This window comes from Bos mutus, chromosome 1 (genome assembly GCF_027580195.1).
Source record: "Bos mutus isolate GX-2022 chromosome 1, NWIPB_WYAK_1.1, whole genome shotgun sequence".
Lineage (NCBI taxonomy): Eukaryota > Metazoa > Chordata > Mammalia > Artiodactyla > Bovidae > Bos > Bos mutus.
In genome coordinates, this window is record NC_091617.1 from 82,239,757 (window position 1) to 82,256,395 (window position 16,639).

General features: G+C 43.3%; 1 protein-coding gene across 5 annotated transcripts in view; it reads left to right on the plus strand.

Annotated features, from left to right (window-relative positions):
• Nucleotides 1–16,639, plus strand: part of ABCC5 (ATP binding cassette subfamily C member 5) — an 82,327-nt gene that overhangs the window by 30,622 nt on the left and 35,066 nt on the right. For 4 of the 5 annotated variants that reach the window (XM_005909530.3, XM_070372516.1, XM_070372524.1 and 1 more), the window contains 6 exons: nucleotides 1,939–2,087; nucleotides 2,489–2,596; nucleotides 6,897–7,253; nucleotides 12,519–12,590; nucleotides 14,861–14,985; nucleotides 15,106–15,178. In XM_005909530.3, coding sequence (XP_005909592.1) covers nucleotides 1,939–2,087; nucleotides 2,489–2,596; nucleotides 6,897–7,253; nucleotides 12,519–12,590; nucleotides 14,861–14,985; nucleotides 15,106–15,178 — 884 coding nt within the window. The remainder of the gene's footprint in view (nucleotides 1–1,938; nucleotides 2,088–2,488; nucleotides 2,597–6,896; nucleotides 7,254–12,518; nucleotides 12,591–14,860; nucleotides 14,986–15,105; nucleotides 15,179–16,639) is intronic. The other variant, XM_070372529.1, reaches the window with a different exon arrangement.

Here is a 16,639-nt window from a genome sequence, read left to right on the forward strand (position 1 = left end):
CAGCTGGTTATGAGTAATTGATTCAGTTTCAAAGCCCCCTATCTATACTGTCACCCTGCCTGTGATTTTCTGGTCTGGACATGAGGCCGTCACAGAAAACAATAACAAGTGGCTGCTGAGAGCTCCACTTCTACCCCCTGCCCCCCACGCTGTGGGTATGTGTGCAATACAAGTAGGCAGGTGTAAGAACCTGGGGGTGGTGCTGGGAGAGGAGCTGGGCTGGGGTTTAGGACAGCTGGACTCTGGGTCTCACTCTTCCGCTCGCTCAGTAGTTACTAAGTTTGGTTTCTTTTCAAATAATTTATTTGTGTTGAGTCACAAGGTTTTCAGTGCCTGGCCCTACTCTGATCCATAAATTCAGTGCAGACATAAGCATGTTGTATGTAAATGCCACAAAGTTTGGAGGAATAATTAACACCTTAGCTGGGCATTCCTAAAGATCTTAACAAAAGTTGAAATCTTGGGCCTTAAAAAGTGAAATTTAAGAAAAAATATATTTAAAGGCACTTTAGAGTTCAAATGAGAAGACATAGTTACAGTTAAACTTAATTTAAATATAATAGAAATGCCTGTTCATCAACCATAATCTCATAGTAAGCTAACCTGAATATGTTCCAATTAAAAAGTTGGTGCAATTTTGAGTTGAACAGAAGAAATACAGTGTTCAGATTAAGGAAGCTGTTTTATTTTCACTGCTTGATTTGTTGAGTAAACCTTCAGGGACATTCCATTAACTTTAATTATGAGTGGTCATCAGAAGGAAGTGACCACTCAGAAGTTCCAGCAATGGATCGGGCCCCTTCTTTAACTAGTGAGTTTGTTGCCAATAGAATGTAGCAGTTGGATGCTAACAGGATGTCTGCCAAGCCTGTTGTGGCAGGGTCACCACTGATGGTCCCTTCTGGCTCTCAAATTCTGATTTTCTCAGTTTTCTAATCTTCTTTCTGAGATTCCACTCATCCTTCAGCTCCTGACTTTGGTATCTTTACCCGTGTGTATTAGCTTGAAAAGAGCATTCTTGCTCATTATAGACTTGGGTAAGTTATGTGATAAATGTTAAAGCAATGAAATGAAATTTTTAAAAGTATGGCTTGAGAGCTGGCTCTTAATATATTTCTCAGTGTTTGGGACAGTGGTAATGCCTTTAAGGTCAGTGTGTAGCCTCTCAAAAGCATTGCTTTGTGTTTGAAAATGTTTTGAAAATACTTCACTGCTTTATTGTCATACTTCCTACTCTGTGGTCTTTTAAACTCCATGGTTACTCTGTTAATAAGGTTGTTAGTTTTGTAGATATTTAAGAAAAGTCATTCTGCCTACAAAAATTGTATTTTATCTCATTCATCTTCTTTCAGTCATCCTTACTGCTTTGTTGTGTGAAAGCCTCTTTCCTAGCTCCAACATACAGTAGGCACCCTAGTAAATCTTAGTTCCTTTTTAATTCTCCATTATTGTTGTATAGTCTTTCCTATAAGTACTTAAGCTAGAAATGAACAACAACCAGGTAAGCAAACATAACTGCCAATAGCAGACATGGTTAATGTGTTCATTCCTTCTGAACATAAGAAATTTGCAAAAAGAATCAGACCAAGGCAGAAGGTGATGTTAGATTCATTCCTATGACTTGATCCATTTCAAACCTCAGGCTTGCATACCAGCTTTCATGATTAAATTATAATTGATGGTCATATTGACCTAGTTTTTGCATCATAGGGTCGTTTTAAAACCCATGGTGGCCAAAGACCTACCAAATCGTGTTTGGTGACAGATAAGCAGTATCCTTGCCTGGAGAATCCCAGGGACGGGGGAGCCTGGTGGGCTGCCGTCTATGGGGTTGCACAGAGTCAGACATGACTGAAGTGACTTAGCAGCAGCAGCAAGCAGTATCACATAGTTTCTTTCGACTTGCTTTTTAGAAACTGTCTTGCTTTTTTTCCTTAGAAATCCGAGAGGATGAACGTCGGATGTTGGAAAAAGCTGGGTACTTTCAGAGCATCACTGTTGGCGTGGCTCCTATTGTGATGGTGATCGCCAGTGTGGTGACCTTCTCTGTTCACATGACCCTTGGCTTTGATCTAACAGCAGCACAGGTCAGTGAGCTTGGAGACATTTTAGAAACACCACATGTAGAGATGCTCTGGTCCTCTTATTACTAGATTTGGATTTTTCACCCATGCAGTTAATCCAAGTGGAAGAATGAAGATTTAGCCCCAGTGCATAGATAATGTACGGCTTGTTTTTAGTCAACTCAGCTTTGGGTTTAATTCTGAAATACAGATCATCAATTGATTTAAATTCACTGAGAATTTTAATTGGAGGTCTCATAAAAATTCTATCTTTAAAAAAATATATTGGAAATATATCTGACTCGTACCAACATTTGACAGTCAAGCTGTAGCCCTCCTTAAACCTGAGAGGAAATTGATGATGTTGTGTTACTTTAGTCACAGAGCCTCATCAGGCTCAATTTCTCCTCTTTTCCTATTTTCAGGCTTTCACAGTGGTAACTGTCTTCAATTCCATGACTTTTGCTTTGAAAGTTACACCGTTTTCAGTAAAATCCCTCTCAGAAGCATCTGTGGCTGTTGACAGATTTAAGGTAAGTGGCTCCCTTCGCCCCTCCATGTCAGGAGCTGTCCATGGCAAAACTAACTGCTGCCTTTATTCCAGTGGGCCACATGGGCTGGCTACACTTGACGTTTTTCACCTTTAGCCTTTTGGCAAGTTGGTAAGAATCAAGTTAGTGAAAGACTCAGAGGGCCTTTCCATAGAAATATGACTTTTTACCTTTTATAGACAGCCTATGTAGTTCTTGGCTCCCAAAATTTCATTGTTCCTCTTCAGAGCTAGTCTCTTTTGTCTGGACTTAACACAGGTATTTGTTATAATTTACTGGGCCTTTAAGTGATTCAAACCTAGGCAATTAGAATGATCAGGAGACTGTCAGCTTTTTCTCACCTTAATCTACATCTACCTTTACCAAAATGCTGGTGGTCATAAACTCTTTTTGATTCTTTTTTCTGTCCTGTATGTTGGTCATTCATGGTACAGGAAATGCAGTGACATGGGAATAGTATAAAGCTAGACCATACTGAGAAGTGAAGTAAGGATTTTTTTTTTCCCTTGCAAGGGATTAGTTGATCATGCCTTGACTATGTTCTTTGTGCTTTCAGAATAACACAAATACATGATACAAGAAGTAGATATATTTGGGAGGGTGGAGGGAGGTAGATATTTGGAAATGGTTAATACTTAAAAAAACGAAAACAAAAAGAAACAGCACCTGTGTGGCTGGAGTCCCAGCTGTTGGCAAAGTGGCTGTTGACAAAGCCACTGCTGAGAGTAGCCCCTGCTAATCCTTCTTGGCTGCTGAGAGCAATACAAAAGTAAGGTTCTCAGCCTTGTTGGTCAAGAAAGGTAGTCCTCAAGAATGTGCCCCCCAGGCCCAACCCTCCATCACCCCAACCTGGTTTCTAGAAGGCCAAATTCCAGAGCCGCGTGAAAAGAAATGGTTTAATCGTAATCAGAGCTTTATTTTGCAGAACCCACAATGTCTAGCTTTGACGAAGGCAGATTTTTTTTTAATTGAAAAAATCTTAATTGGATTTATTCAGTGATTCATGAATTGGGCAGCATGCAATCTAGTAAAGAGAAAAGCTCTGAGGAGCTATACAGAATGAAAGGATTTACAGGCAGAAGGGACTGGGAACAAGGATGTTTTCCTAGGCAGAAAACTGCATTGGTTATTGCAAGGTTACTTTCCTTTAGGGGAAAATAGGGGTCTCTCTGGAGAAGACAATGGCAACCCACTCCAGTACTCTTGCCTGGAAACTCTCATGGATGGAGGAAACTGGTAGGCTGCAGTCCATGGGGTCGCAAAGAGTCAGACACGACTGAGCGACTTCACTTTCACTTTTCACTTTCATGCATTGGAGAAGGAAATGGCAACCCACTCCAGCATTCTTGCCTGGAGAACCCCAAGGATGGAGGAGACTGCCGTCTATGAGGTCACACAGAGTCGGACACGACTGAAGCGACTTAGCAGAAGCAGCAGCAGGGGTCTCTCAGGCATGTTTCCTAGCTAGTGCTGATCAGGTGATTCCTGATTGACTGGTTTAATATTCCATTGCTGGGAGAGCTGAAACTGTAGTTAAGTCCTAGTTTGGGGCTTAACATCAGTGACTATTTGAGGCCTGTTGTTTTTAACAACCCATAGGAAGCAGACCAGAATTGATCCTAAATGGATTAATTTCCTCCTAAAACAAAAACACAACATTTTTGATAGGATTCAAAACCAGGACCTAGAGTCTCATAGTGTAATATTCAAAATACCCAGGATACAATCCAAAATTTCTCTACATACAAAGAACCAAGAAAGTCGAAAACACTGAGATGACCCAAATGTTGGAATTATCAGAAAAAGACCTTAGAAATGAAAACATAGTCTCAGCAGAGAAATAGAAGAGCTAGAAACTAACCAAATAAAAATTTTTACACTAAGAAAATATATTAATCAAGATTTGAAAATATATTGAACAGCTTTAACTTAAAAATAGATCAGTTGAAATGATCTGTAATAATCAGAATGTTCACCTCTAAGGCAGATGTTTTGACCATTAATTAGTCCCATTAATTAGACCATTAATTGTTTCTCAGTCTTCTTTAGTGAATGGCTTTGGTGACATTTTGGATGAAGGGATAGGAATTTATAGTGTAGATTTGTTCACTCCTATTGTTTCTTGAGAGCTCTCTTTTCACTTACTAGTGAGAACTTATGTTAGCAGATGGCTTTTCACACTATAGATCCTTCCTCTACCCAGGAAGTTTCAGAGTTAATAATAGAAGCAAAACCACCCACAGCTCTGCTATATACCCCATGAGAATGAGTCGCATTCTGGCTAGTTCCTTTTGTCAGTCTTCTCCTCCTCCCCCACCTCTACTTCTAGGAGCATGATAATTTATAGAAAGGCAGTGAGAAGCCACCTTATAACTTTTCTGTTAAGACAGTCACCACTGTAGTGTTGCCAGGTTTAGCCAATAAAAACATAAGACACCCAGTTAATAACTGCATGAGATGTACTTCTAAAAGGTTAGTCATTGTTTATCCTGAATCAGAATTTAGCTAGGTGTCCTGTATTTTATCTGGCAACTCTATGAGTGGTCCCCTCTTCTGCTCAACAGATACACTCCAATTTGATTGTTTCAGTGACTGAGAGTAGTGTTTGGATGGTCATCGTCCTCTGGTGAAGCTGAGGTTTATGGTTTATGTACCTCTAAGATTCTTGCCTGGCAGGTGCAAATCCATGTAGATACGAATTCAGGTGCGTGGGGCCCTTGTATGCCTCAGAGTGTCTGGGCAGAGCGACTGAGGCTGAAATCCTCCTGGGAGGAGTACGAGGCTGTGGGGAGCCTGTGGGAGAGGAAAATGTGGACAAGCTGTGCAAGTCAGAGGCACTAACATAGTTTTTATAGTACATAAGCCCTAGGAGATCCTTTTAGTAACTCTTCAGGTGAGAGAAATGACGGGAATTCTGTCAGTATGTGGTCCAGTCTGTGAAGGTGGGCAGAATATTTGGCATGTTATTCTCAGCCCAGTCTTCTCAGGAAGGCTCTGAACAAATGAAGCCAATGGCTCTTTTCAGAAAACTAAACTTTAAACTACTCTGTTTTGAAAGGATGACCAAGAGCAAAGATTATCCAGATTTAGAAACATGACACTTCTGGGAAGATGGAGGGTTGGGAGCGGGTAGGAGATGTGGCAGTTTAGGAGTGGAAAGACCAAGTTTAGGATTTAGGAGAAGGGGCTTGCTCTCAGGCGATGGGATTATGTGGTACACTTAATAGCAGCTGCAAACTTGAAAGGGCTTTTAAAATAGTTAGGGGTTCTTGGTAACAAAGTGACTAAGGAAAGAGTCCTGCCACTAAAAGTTATCTTTTTTCTAAAGACTTTCTAATGTTTAAAAAAACATTGTTTAATCATATTTGGAATCCAACTGGTATAGCATCCTGTAGAAAAGATCACTTAGTTAAGGGACGTGTCAGAAGTGAGTTCAAAGTCATGGGCCCATGTTGGTTCTGGGCAGAGGTTTATTATGGTCAGTGTTTCCGGTGTAATTTCCAAGACATTTAGCTTTTCAAGCATTCCTCTTTTCTTCCCCTGACATGCCTCAGTGGGGCTGGGGAATGGGTGGGAGGGAAAAGTCTTGCTTTCTTCTCAGCTGGGTGTCTGAGGGAGATACCCTTCCCTTTCATGCAAGCCCTTTGTTTGAATTCTCACAAGTTCCAAGGTAGGACTTGGAAGACATGAGAACTTGTTGGTGAGAAGATGTGCTCTGCTGTCGATCAAACCTTAGGTACTCCTTTCTAACCGGAGAGAGTTAGGCCTGGTCATCAGCTCAGTTCAGCCTATCCCTGTGCCATGTGCCATGGGGTACCTGAGGAAAGTGCCCAGGCTTGGGGGCCCTGCAGGAGTGGTCTGGATGGCAGAGTGACAAGAGTCAGAGCAGGAGAGCAATGTGCCCTTTGGTTTTCCTGCTTACATTTTACTGCCTACCACTCAGCAGCTCCTGAATGAGAACAGAGGGCTGCAGACCAGTCAGTTAAATATCCCCTGGTCCTCTTGAGAGTGGTGGAAAAGGAAAGAGGAGTTTAGCATTTAACTGGTAACATAGAGTGTGGGCCGATTGAGGAGGCCCCTGTCCCTCCCAAGGTGTCCCCACATTCCCGTGACCTCTCCATGGGCCTGAGGCTGGGCTACACTAATGAGCTACCTTTTGCCCTTCAGCTTCCTTCCACTGTATAGCCTGATGTGTTTTGCTACGTGAGTGTACGCCCTAGGCTTGTCTCCCTGGTCTTGATCCAGTGTCTCATCTTTGCACCTCTCTCACAACTCCTATCAGAGTTTGTTTCTAATGGAAGAGGTTCACATGATAAAGAAAAAACCAGCCAGCCCTCACCTCACGATAGAGATGAAAAATGCCACCTTGGCATGGGACTCCTCCCACTCCAGTATCCAGAACTCACCCAAGCTGACCCCCAAAACGAAAAAAGACAAGAGGGCTGCCAGGGGCAAGAAAGAGAAGGTGAGGCAGCTGCAGCGCACTGAGCATCAGGCGGTGCTGGCAGAGCAGAAGGGTCACCTCCTCCTGGACAGTGACGAGCGGCCCAGCCCTGAGGAGGAAGAGGGCAAGCACATCCACCTGGGGAGCCTCCGCCTGCAGAGGACGCTCTACAACATCGACTTAGAGATCGAAGAGGTAACTGTCTCCCGGCTGTCCTCTGGGGAGAGGGGGCTGCTACCGTTGTTTCGGCAAAGTGCTTCATGGCTGGGAGTGATTTTGCATTAAAGAGCCAACCTGGCCAGGTCCACTCTAGAAGGGATTCTTAGGAATTTAACACTAGAAATGAATAACAATAGAAATAAATAATAGAAATGCTCTCATGAGATACTCATTTTGTAAACAAGGAAATGAAGCATTCAAGTGGGTTTTCCACAATCTTGCCCAGAGTAGATTTGATTGTTATATTATGTGTGAGCTATAATAATGATTTCTTATTATAACTCTGTGTGAGCTGCTCATTAGTGCTGGGCTATGCATAGCACAGAACCTGGCGTATAATAGGTACTCCCAGTGGTGCTGTCATCAGCAATTCTATTGTAACTTTATTTCTTACTGAAAGCAAAGGCCATTATGGTATATGATGTTACAGCCCAGGACTAGAGTCTCTCAGAAATCTCCCTATAGGGAGTGACTACCAGGCACTCCAGCTTCAAGGCTTAACCTACCGAACATGACTGGGGCCCAGCAGCGTGCTGAGGGCTGCAGCATCCAGAAAATCCAAGGGGTATATATATCTGCTCACTCCACAGCCATTTGTCTTTAAACTTTTTATTTTGTATTGGGGTACAGCCAATTAACAATGTTGTAAAGTTTCAGGTGAACAGCAAAGGGACTCAGCCATACATATACATATATCCATTCTCCCCCAAGCTCCCCTCCTATCCAGGCTGCCACGTAACACTGAGCAGAGTTCCTTGTGCTATACAGTAGGTCCTTGTTGGTTATCCATTTTAAGTATAGCAGTGTATACATGTCCATCCCAAACTCCCTAACTATCCTTTCCCCCCACCCTTCCCCCGTGGTGATCATAAATTCGTTCTCTAAGTCTCCACAGCCATTTTGAGTGCCATCTGTCTGTCAGGCACTGTTACAGAGCAGCAGAAACCAAAATCCCTGCCATCCTGGATTTTGCCTTCTTCTGAACAAAGGCAGATAGTAAACAGGTAAAGGGGCTACAAAGAAAAGGGGATGAAGGGCTTGACGGACAGAGAGCAGGTGTCACTGCAGTTTAAATAGACTATTTGAGGGAAGGCCTCAAACTAAGATTCTGCATTCCTCAGGGCACAGCCAAAAAAAAAAAAGTAATAACAGACATGATGCCTTTTTTTTTTTTTTTTTTTTAAATTGAAGGCTTCTGGCAACCCTGCATCAAGCAAGCCTGTAGACGTTTTTTTCCCAACAGCATTTGCTTACTTCATATTTCTGTTATGTTTTGGTAATTCTAGAAATATTTCAAACCCTCCATCAGAGAAGATTACGATTCATTAAAGACTCAGATGATGGTTAGCATTTTTTAGCAATATTTTTACATTAAAATAGATACAGTGTTTTTTCTTAGACACAATGTAATTGCACACTATATAGGCTAAAGTATAAAGTATTTACATTAAAATAGATACAGTGTTTTTTCTTAGACACAATGTAGTTGCACACTATATAGGCTAAAGTATAAAGTATTTACATTAAAATAGATACAGTGTTTTTTCTTAGACACAATGTAATTGCACACTATATAGGCTTCAGTATAAAGTAAAGGTAACTAATACAAACACTGGGAAACCAGAACGTTTATTGTGATATTTGCTTTACTGAAATAATCTGGAACCAGACCTGCAGTATGTGCAAGGTATGCCTGTATTTGACCAAAGACTTGAAGGAATGAGCCATGAGAATACATGGGGGAAGAAGAGCATTCAGGCAGAGGGAACAGAAGCACAAAAGCCCTGAGTATGTTAATTGTGCTTTCACAGGAGCAGAGTGAGCATGGGAGAGAGGGGAGGGTACTGAAAGCAGAGAGGATTGGAGTGCCAGAGCCTTCATAATGACTTCTCCTTTACTCTGAATGGATAGAAAAGCCACTAGAGGGATTGGAGGAGAAGAGTGATGTGATCTGACTTACAGATGCAGAGAATCATTCTAGCTTCTGGATTCAGAAGAATGTAGGAAAACAAGGAGTGAAGCCAGGAGAACCAAGGAAAAGCATTAGTTTTCTGGACCAAGGTGGTGGTGACAGAGGTGGTAAGGAATGTTCATCTACCTCACTGGAAGTAGTCTTCAGGGGTTCTAATGTGGTGTGAGGCATGTTGTTGTTGTTGTTCAGTCACCCAGTCGTGTCTGACTTTTGCGACCCCATGGATTGCAGCACGCCAGGCCTTCCTATCCCTCACCATCTCCCGGAGTTTGCTCAAGTTCATGTTCATTGCATTGGCGATGCCATCCAGCCATCTCATTCTCTGACACCCTCTTCTGTCCACAATGTTTCCCAGCATCAGGGACTTTTCCAGTGAGTCATCTATTTGCATCAGATGACCATAATACTGGAGTTTCAGCTTCAGTCCTTCCAGTGAATATTCAGGGTTGATCTCCCTTAAGATTGACCTGGTTTGATCTCCTTGCTATCCAAGGGACTTTCAGGAGTCTTCTGCAACACCACAGTTCGAAGGCCTCAGTTCTTTGGCATTCTGCCTTGTTTACAGTTACAGGCAGGAACCAAAACAGGGGGGAGAAACATCAACAACCTAAGATATGCAGAGGATACCACTCTAATGGCAGAAAGCGAAGAGGAACTAAAGAACCTCTTGATAAGGGTGAAGGAGGAGAGTGAAAGAGCCTGCTTAAGACTAAATATTTAAAAAAAACTGAGATCATGGGATCTACCCCATTCAGTTCAGTTCAGTTGCTCAGTCGTGTCTGACTCTTTGTGACCCCATGAATCGCACCACGCCAGGCCTCCCTGTCCATCACCAACTCCTGGAGTTCACTCAAACTCATATCCATTGAGTCGGTGATGCCATCCAGCCATCTCATCCTCTGTCGTCCCCTTCTCCTCCAGCCCCAAATCCCTCCCAGCATCAGAGTCTTTTCCAATGAGTCAACTCAGCTTTAGTATCATTCCTTCCAAAGAACACCCAGGACTGATCTCCTTTAGAATGGACTGGTTGGATCTCCTTGCAGTCCAAGGGACTCTCAAGAGTCTTCTCCAACACCACAGTTCAAAGGCATCAATTCTTCGGCGCTCAGCTTTCTTCACAGTCCAACTCTCACATTCATACATGACTGCTGGAAAAACCATAGCCTTGACTAGACGGACCTTTGTTGGCAAAGTAATGTCTCTGCTTTTGAATATGCTATCTAGGTTGGTCATAACTTTCCTTCCAAGGAGTAAGCATCTTTTAATTTCATGGCTGCAGTCACCATTTGCAGTAATTTTGGAGCCCCCAAAAATAAAGTCTGCCACTGTTTCCACTGTTTCCCCATCTATTTGCCATCAAGTGATGGGACCAGATGCCATGATCTTAGTTTTCTGAATGTTGAGCTTTAAGCCAACTTTTTCACTCTCCTCTTTCACTTTCATCAAGAGGCTTTTTAGTTCCTCTTCACTTTCTGCCATAAGGGTGGTGTCATCTGCATATCTGAGGTGATTGATATTTCTCCCAGCAATCTTGATTCCAGCTTGTGCTTCTTCCAGCCCAGCTTTTCTCATGATGTACTCTGCATATAAGTTAAATAAGCAGGGTGACACTATACAGCCTTGACGTACTCCTTTTCCTATTTGGAACCAGTCTGTTGTTCCATGTCCAGTTCTAACTGTTGCTTCCTGACCTGCGTGTGGCAAATAGAAGCGGAAAAGGTGGAAGTAGTGACCAATTTCCTTTGCTTGGGCTCCAAAATCATTGTGGAAGGTGACTGCAGCCATCAAATCAGAAGACAATTGCTTCTTGGCAGGAAAGCAATGACAAACCTAGACAGTGTGTTGAAAAGCTGAGACATCACTCTGTCGACAAAGGTATAGTCAAGGCTATAGTAGTCCCAGTGGTCACATATGGTGGTGAGAGCTGGACTGTACAGAGAGGCATGTTATACAGATCCAGAGCTGTACTAAAGGGAAACAAAAAGCTCGTAGCTGTTGGAAGTTACAGACAAGAGGGAAATGGATGAGACCACGTGAAACAACTAGCATGGCTCATCATTGGAGGGCGTGCGAGTCAGTTTTTGGACTTCAGTTACCTTTTAACAGCAGGCTTCTTATTTAATAACAGTTATCTTGAGGCAACTCTATTACATTGCTAGTCAACTCTATTAGAGGATTATTTCTTGTAATCAGGTAAAGTTTATTCTTTTCCTTTCTATCTGTTGACCCTCCTTCTGCCCTTTACAGTCCATGTTCACATGACAGACCTTTAGCTATTCCCCCCAGCCCCTCTCTTTAGGGAAGAGGAGGGAGGTTAACATTTGCCAGATGTCTTCTGTGTCCCAGGCACATGCTTCACTGCTGACATCTTCTTTAGCCACCATGTAGTCGTCAGAACAGAGTTTTCTTTGTGTTAACCTGACTGACCAGAGCAGAGTCTAAGCCTGTGGCTTGGTCTCTTTGTAACCACTGGTTTGTAATCTCTCAGCCCCCTGGACCATGTCAAAAACTTTGTCAAGAATACTTTTATAAGACCTGTCTGCCTCCAGAATCCATGTTCTTTCCACACGACCACTCTCCATCCCCTTCCTCCATGCCAGGCTTGAGGCGATAGAGTGCTGCTGAACAAGCGTCCCTGTTAAAATTATCTGTCTGTTCTTGAAAACTTAATACTGCCCATGGAGAACTCATCATTTTCCCTGGGGATATTCAGTTAATCACAGGCTTGGTTTTCTACTTTCATGTCAGATTGATGGTAAAAATATGCCCTCAGATTCTTGGGAATGTTTTGTAGAAAAATGGAAACAACAGTGCACATTGTGCGTAGTTTTTATTGAAAATGATTTATAGACCCTGAGGAAAAAATCATATAAAATAAAATGAAAATAAAATGATTTTCAGGAGTCCTGTCCTCTCTTTTAAAACCATCAATAAAAACAAACAAGTTATCAAAAAGCATGGGTTGCCAACAAAGTAGGGAAAGGTTTGGGCCTTTCTAAAAGTGATGTGGGACCCCTTAATGCCTATGGCATATTTAAATTTTCTAAAAGGCTTACACATCTATTACCTCAGTGCATCCCCACAGAAACCCTATGACGTGGTTGGCTGATGAGGGAGAACAAAGGTAAGTGACTTGCTGGGTCCTCAGGATGACAGTTCCCATAGTGATGGACTGTCATTAATGTTTTTTTCCTCAAAGAAATCTAAAGTCCTTGACATGAATGGTCAGTATCCTTTAATGACCTTCCTCTCGCATGTGCTTTGTCCAGGGTAAACTGGTTGGAATCTGTGGCAGTGTGGGAAGTGGAAAAACTTCTCTCATTTCATCCATTTTAGGCCAGGTAAGATTTTGTTACTGTCCTGGGCATTTTCTGCTTCTTTCTCTGGATTCTGCTTATTTAGTAAGAGTCTCAGGAAAAATAAGCTTATTTCCTGAAGAGAGTCAGGAAAGGTGGAAACAAAAGGACCCTTGGTCTGTATCATGCTCCTGCCACTCCCCGCCCCACCCCCTCTACTCCTACCCCTTAACAACAGCATTGTATCTGGGATGGGATTCAGTGGGCGCCTGGTGAATGACCCACTGATACCCAGCTGGAGTCACTTGTTCCTCATGCCTTCTTTTATTCAGCACGTGTTTACTGAGTGCCACAGGTGTGCCAGACAGTGTGCTAGGAAATGTCAGAGGTCAGAGACTGACAAACTGCAGACTGCCAGCAAATGGACCAGCCTCACCAACCTCCCTGTCAGGGAAAGGGCCTTCAGGATTTGATCTAGAAACAAAGACCTACTCCATTTTCAAGCTAACCATTAAAAGAATTATGCCCTCGAGGAGTTCATGGTTTGGTTGGGGTGCTAGGCCTTCTAGACACACTAGCACAGCCCAAGGCAGTGAGGGAATAGTGTTCAGAGGGCCCAGAAGTCAGCATTTCAAGTGGGGATCATCCAACTAAGACAGATTATCTTCTACTATGTTTTAGAACCAAATAATCAGGAGAATAAAGCAAAACCCCATGTGCTTCTAAATTTGGATTAAACGAGCTTGGCTTAGATGATTGAGATGAGGATAAGTGTAAGATTATTCCTGCTGATGGATAAGGTCCTCTGAGTCATTTATCCATGTTGAGGAAATTAAACAAATGGGAGAAGGGATTGGGGATGATTTTCATGTAGCATCTAGTCTATGGGTTATTTTGTCTTGTTCGGCGTCATCGTCACAGTTGGTGGAGCAAAGGTGTTCAGGGTGGTCTGAGGAAAGCTGCATCCAAATCTTCGGGAGGGACAGCTCCCCACCCCCACCCCTTCTGGCTTATGAGACTGTGCAGAGGTTGGGCTCAGCCACTGGGGTTTGCTAAGAGCCAAAAACCTCCTATGTAATTTCTGATCAGCCAAATTTCAGGGCCAGTGATGAGAGACACAGGTGGACTGAAAGGGAGGGTTGGTGGGCAGCAGTTAAATTGAAAACTGAACGGGTCTTTGCTTCTGGATCAGATCCTGACAGAGAGGCAGGGGCTACTTGTCAGCCCTGCTTCTTTAGAGTTTAACTCCTTATTGGTGGTCTGCAGTGTGGGGTGTTTGTACTGTAGCAGCTGGAAGAGCTGGATTTCCACAGTAGACCCTCCAGGTTTCTGAACACTCTGAATGCATTATCTGTGAGAGTGCTTACCTGTTTGTGGGCAGTTGGCAGTATGTTACAGTCTTGTGTGTGTCTGCTGTGCGTTACTGTGTTTGAGAGGACAAGCTTGTATGTGCAGATTGGTTAATGAAACCGTTTCAAGCTATAGCATTCATAACGCAAGACAAGCATCTATTGTTAGTCCCTTTGAAAGGAACCCTGAAAGAGAGTAAAGTGATAAATTGATTCGTGTCAATCCCTGCAACTGAAAACATAATTCAAAGCTCACGGCTTATTGTGTAATCTCTTCACATTGGAGTGGAGGGTCTGTTACCATTATGTAAATACTCTATAATGCTGCTGCTCCTAAGTCACGTCAGTTGTGTCCAACTCTGTGTGACCCCATAGATGGCAGCCCACCAGGCTGCCGTCCCTGGGATTCTCCAGGCAAGAATACTGGGGTGGGTTACCATTTCCTTCTCCAGTGCATGAAAGTGAAAAATGCTAGTTGATGTCTAACTGGAATTCCACCCCCACCCCACCCCCGGTCCTCATTTTACAAAAGCAGCTGACCTAGCCAACAGCCTGGATTAATTCTGTAGATGAGTTGGCCTGCCCTCATCTTGAGGCAGGGACTAGCTCTAAATCCTTGCAGCATCCTCCCCAGGGGAATTCTGCAAAAGGGCCTTCTGCTTGGGTTCCTTTAATTAGAACAGTTTGCAGTTAGGAAGAAAGAATGATAAAGTAGCTTATGAGTTGCTGAATGAAATATTCGTTCATTCAAGTCATGGATTATGCTGGGCTCCCATCACACATAAGCAAGGAGAACTTTGATTTTCTTGACTGCTGTGGAACAAATGTGAGAGCTGGATTTGGATTCCAAAAGCATCCAAGGAAACCAACTAGACTGTCAACTCCCTTGTGGAATGTGGGGGGTTCTGTTGACTCAGGGTGATGGCTTTGCATTGTGATGCCATTGGATGGTGTCTGTTTCCCTAGATGACACTTCTAGAGGGCAGCATTGCAGTCAATGGAACCTTCGCTTATGTGGCCCAGCAGGCCTGGATCCTCAATGCCACTCTGAGAGACAACATCCTCTTTGGGAAGGAATTTGATGAAGAAAGGCAAGGAATGTTTGGTTTCTGTCATGCTTTCCTCTTGGCCGTGGGAGACGCAAGGCAGCCCAAGTCACCAGGCTCTACCCCAACCATGCCCCTGACTCTGGGTCTTTTTGTGTCCCTCAGATACAACTCTGTGCTGAACTGCTGCTGCCTGAGGCCTGACCTGGCCATCCTTCCCCACAGTGATCTGACAGAGGTACCGGCCTTCTGCCCCTGCTGGGCCAGGCTATTTAGCAGAGAGGATTATGGCAGTTGGGGGGCAGAGCTGTACCGGAACTGCCTCCTAGGCATGCACCTTAAATTGTGGGAGAAGAACTTTCACGGGAGTTTTGCTTTCATTGGGACTTTATGTTAGGGACACGTTTGTTCCTAAGGGCAGGGATAGCAACATTGCCTATTTTAAGCACGTAAATTTCATGTGTTGTGGATTTTAAACAAAATCCCATTGTTGGTGAACAGTTCATATTTTCTGCACTGTTCATATTTAAAACCATTATTCAATCATATGCCTGTTGAGATTCCTTGAACTTTATTCTTCCAACCTCTTTTTACTCATGTAACTCTCTAGAGAGCTGACTCCCTCTAGAAAGAAAGAGGCCTTAACATAAAGCTGGCTTTCATTGCTTCTCTGCCCTTGAGTAGTTCCCCGAGGCTTGTCTTTGGAACTGGCCCTCAGTGTTAATGCTCATCTTCCATGACCTGCCCTTGAGGTCTCTGAGGCTGACTTTTATTCAATTGACTTCCATTTAAGCCCTCAAACCAGATTGGAGTGGTTTGATTAATTTACTGGTTCTCAGATTCCGGTCCCCTGATTAGCAGCACATCAGCAACATCACTGCAGACTCTCAGCCCCACCAGAGACCTACTGAATCATGACTTGAGAGGTGGGGCCCCTCAGTCCATTTTAACAAGCCCTGCAGGTAATTCTTATACATGCTCTTATTTGAAAATCTTTGAAATAATTGAAGTTTTTTTTTTTAAGGACAAGATTTTTAAAAAAAAATACAGTGCCAGTTACTGTTTGACAATCGGTTTTTTTTTTTTCACTTAGTAACATTTATTAAGTGCTTATTATATGTCAGCTGCCTGTGCAGAAGCTTCTGGGGGCACTGGGAATATAAAAGAAAAGGACAATAATCTGTATCCTCAACAAGCTTACAGTTAGGAAAGACATACTGACAAATAGGCACAAAATAAGGTGATGAAAGAGTCCCCTTTCTTTTGGGTGTTAGTGGAGAAGGGGAGGGTAGGCTTTGCAGAGGAGAAGATGCCAGAACTGAGCAGACAAGTACAGAAGGCATGACAGTAGTCATGCGTGTTCATAATGGACACCAATGTAACTGAGCAGACACACCTGCTCAGATCCCAGGGTATAGAAGGGGCATTGACAGCGGAGGCTAAGAGTTGCTAGAAAGCCAGTTGGTAAAGGGCCTGCTTTGTCAGCCATATCTGGAGGCTTAGATTCTGTCCTTTAGGACTAAGCAAGATGGTCAGCTTTGTGTTTTGAAAAAGTCATTCTGCCCATGGAGAATGGATTGTAGTGGGGCATCCAGAGGATGTGGTAAGGCTCAGACACAGGATTGGTTAGTAACCAGATGGTTGTGGGAGAGGATGAGGCATTGGGCTGATATCCCCAGTTCTGGTGTGGGCCCTAGAG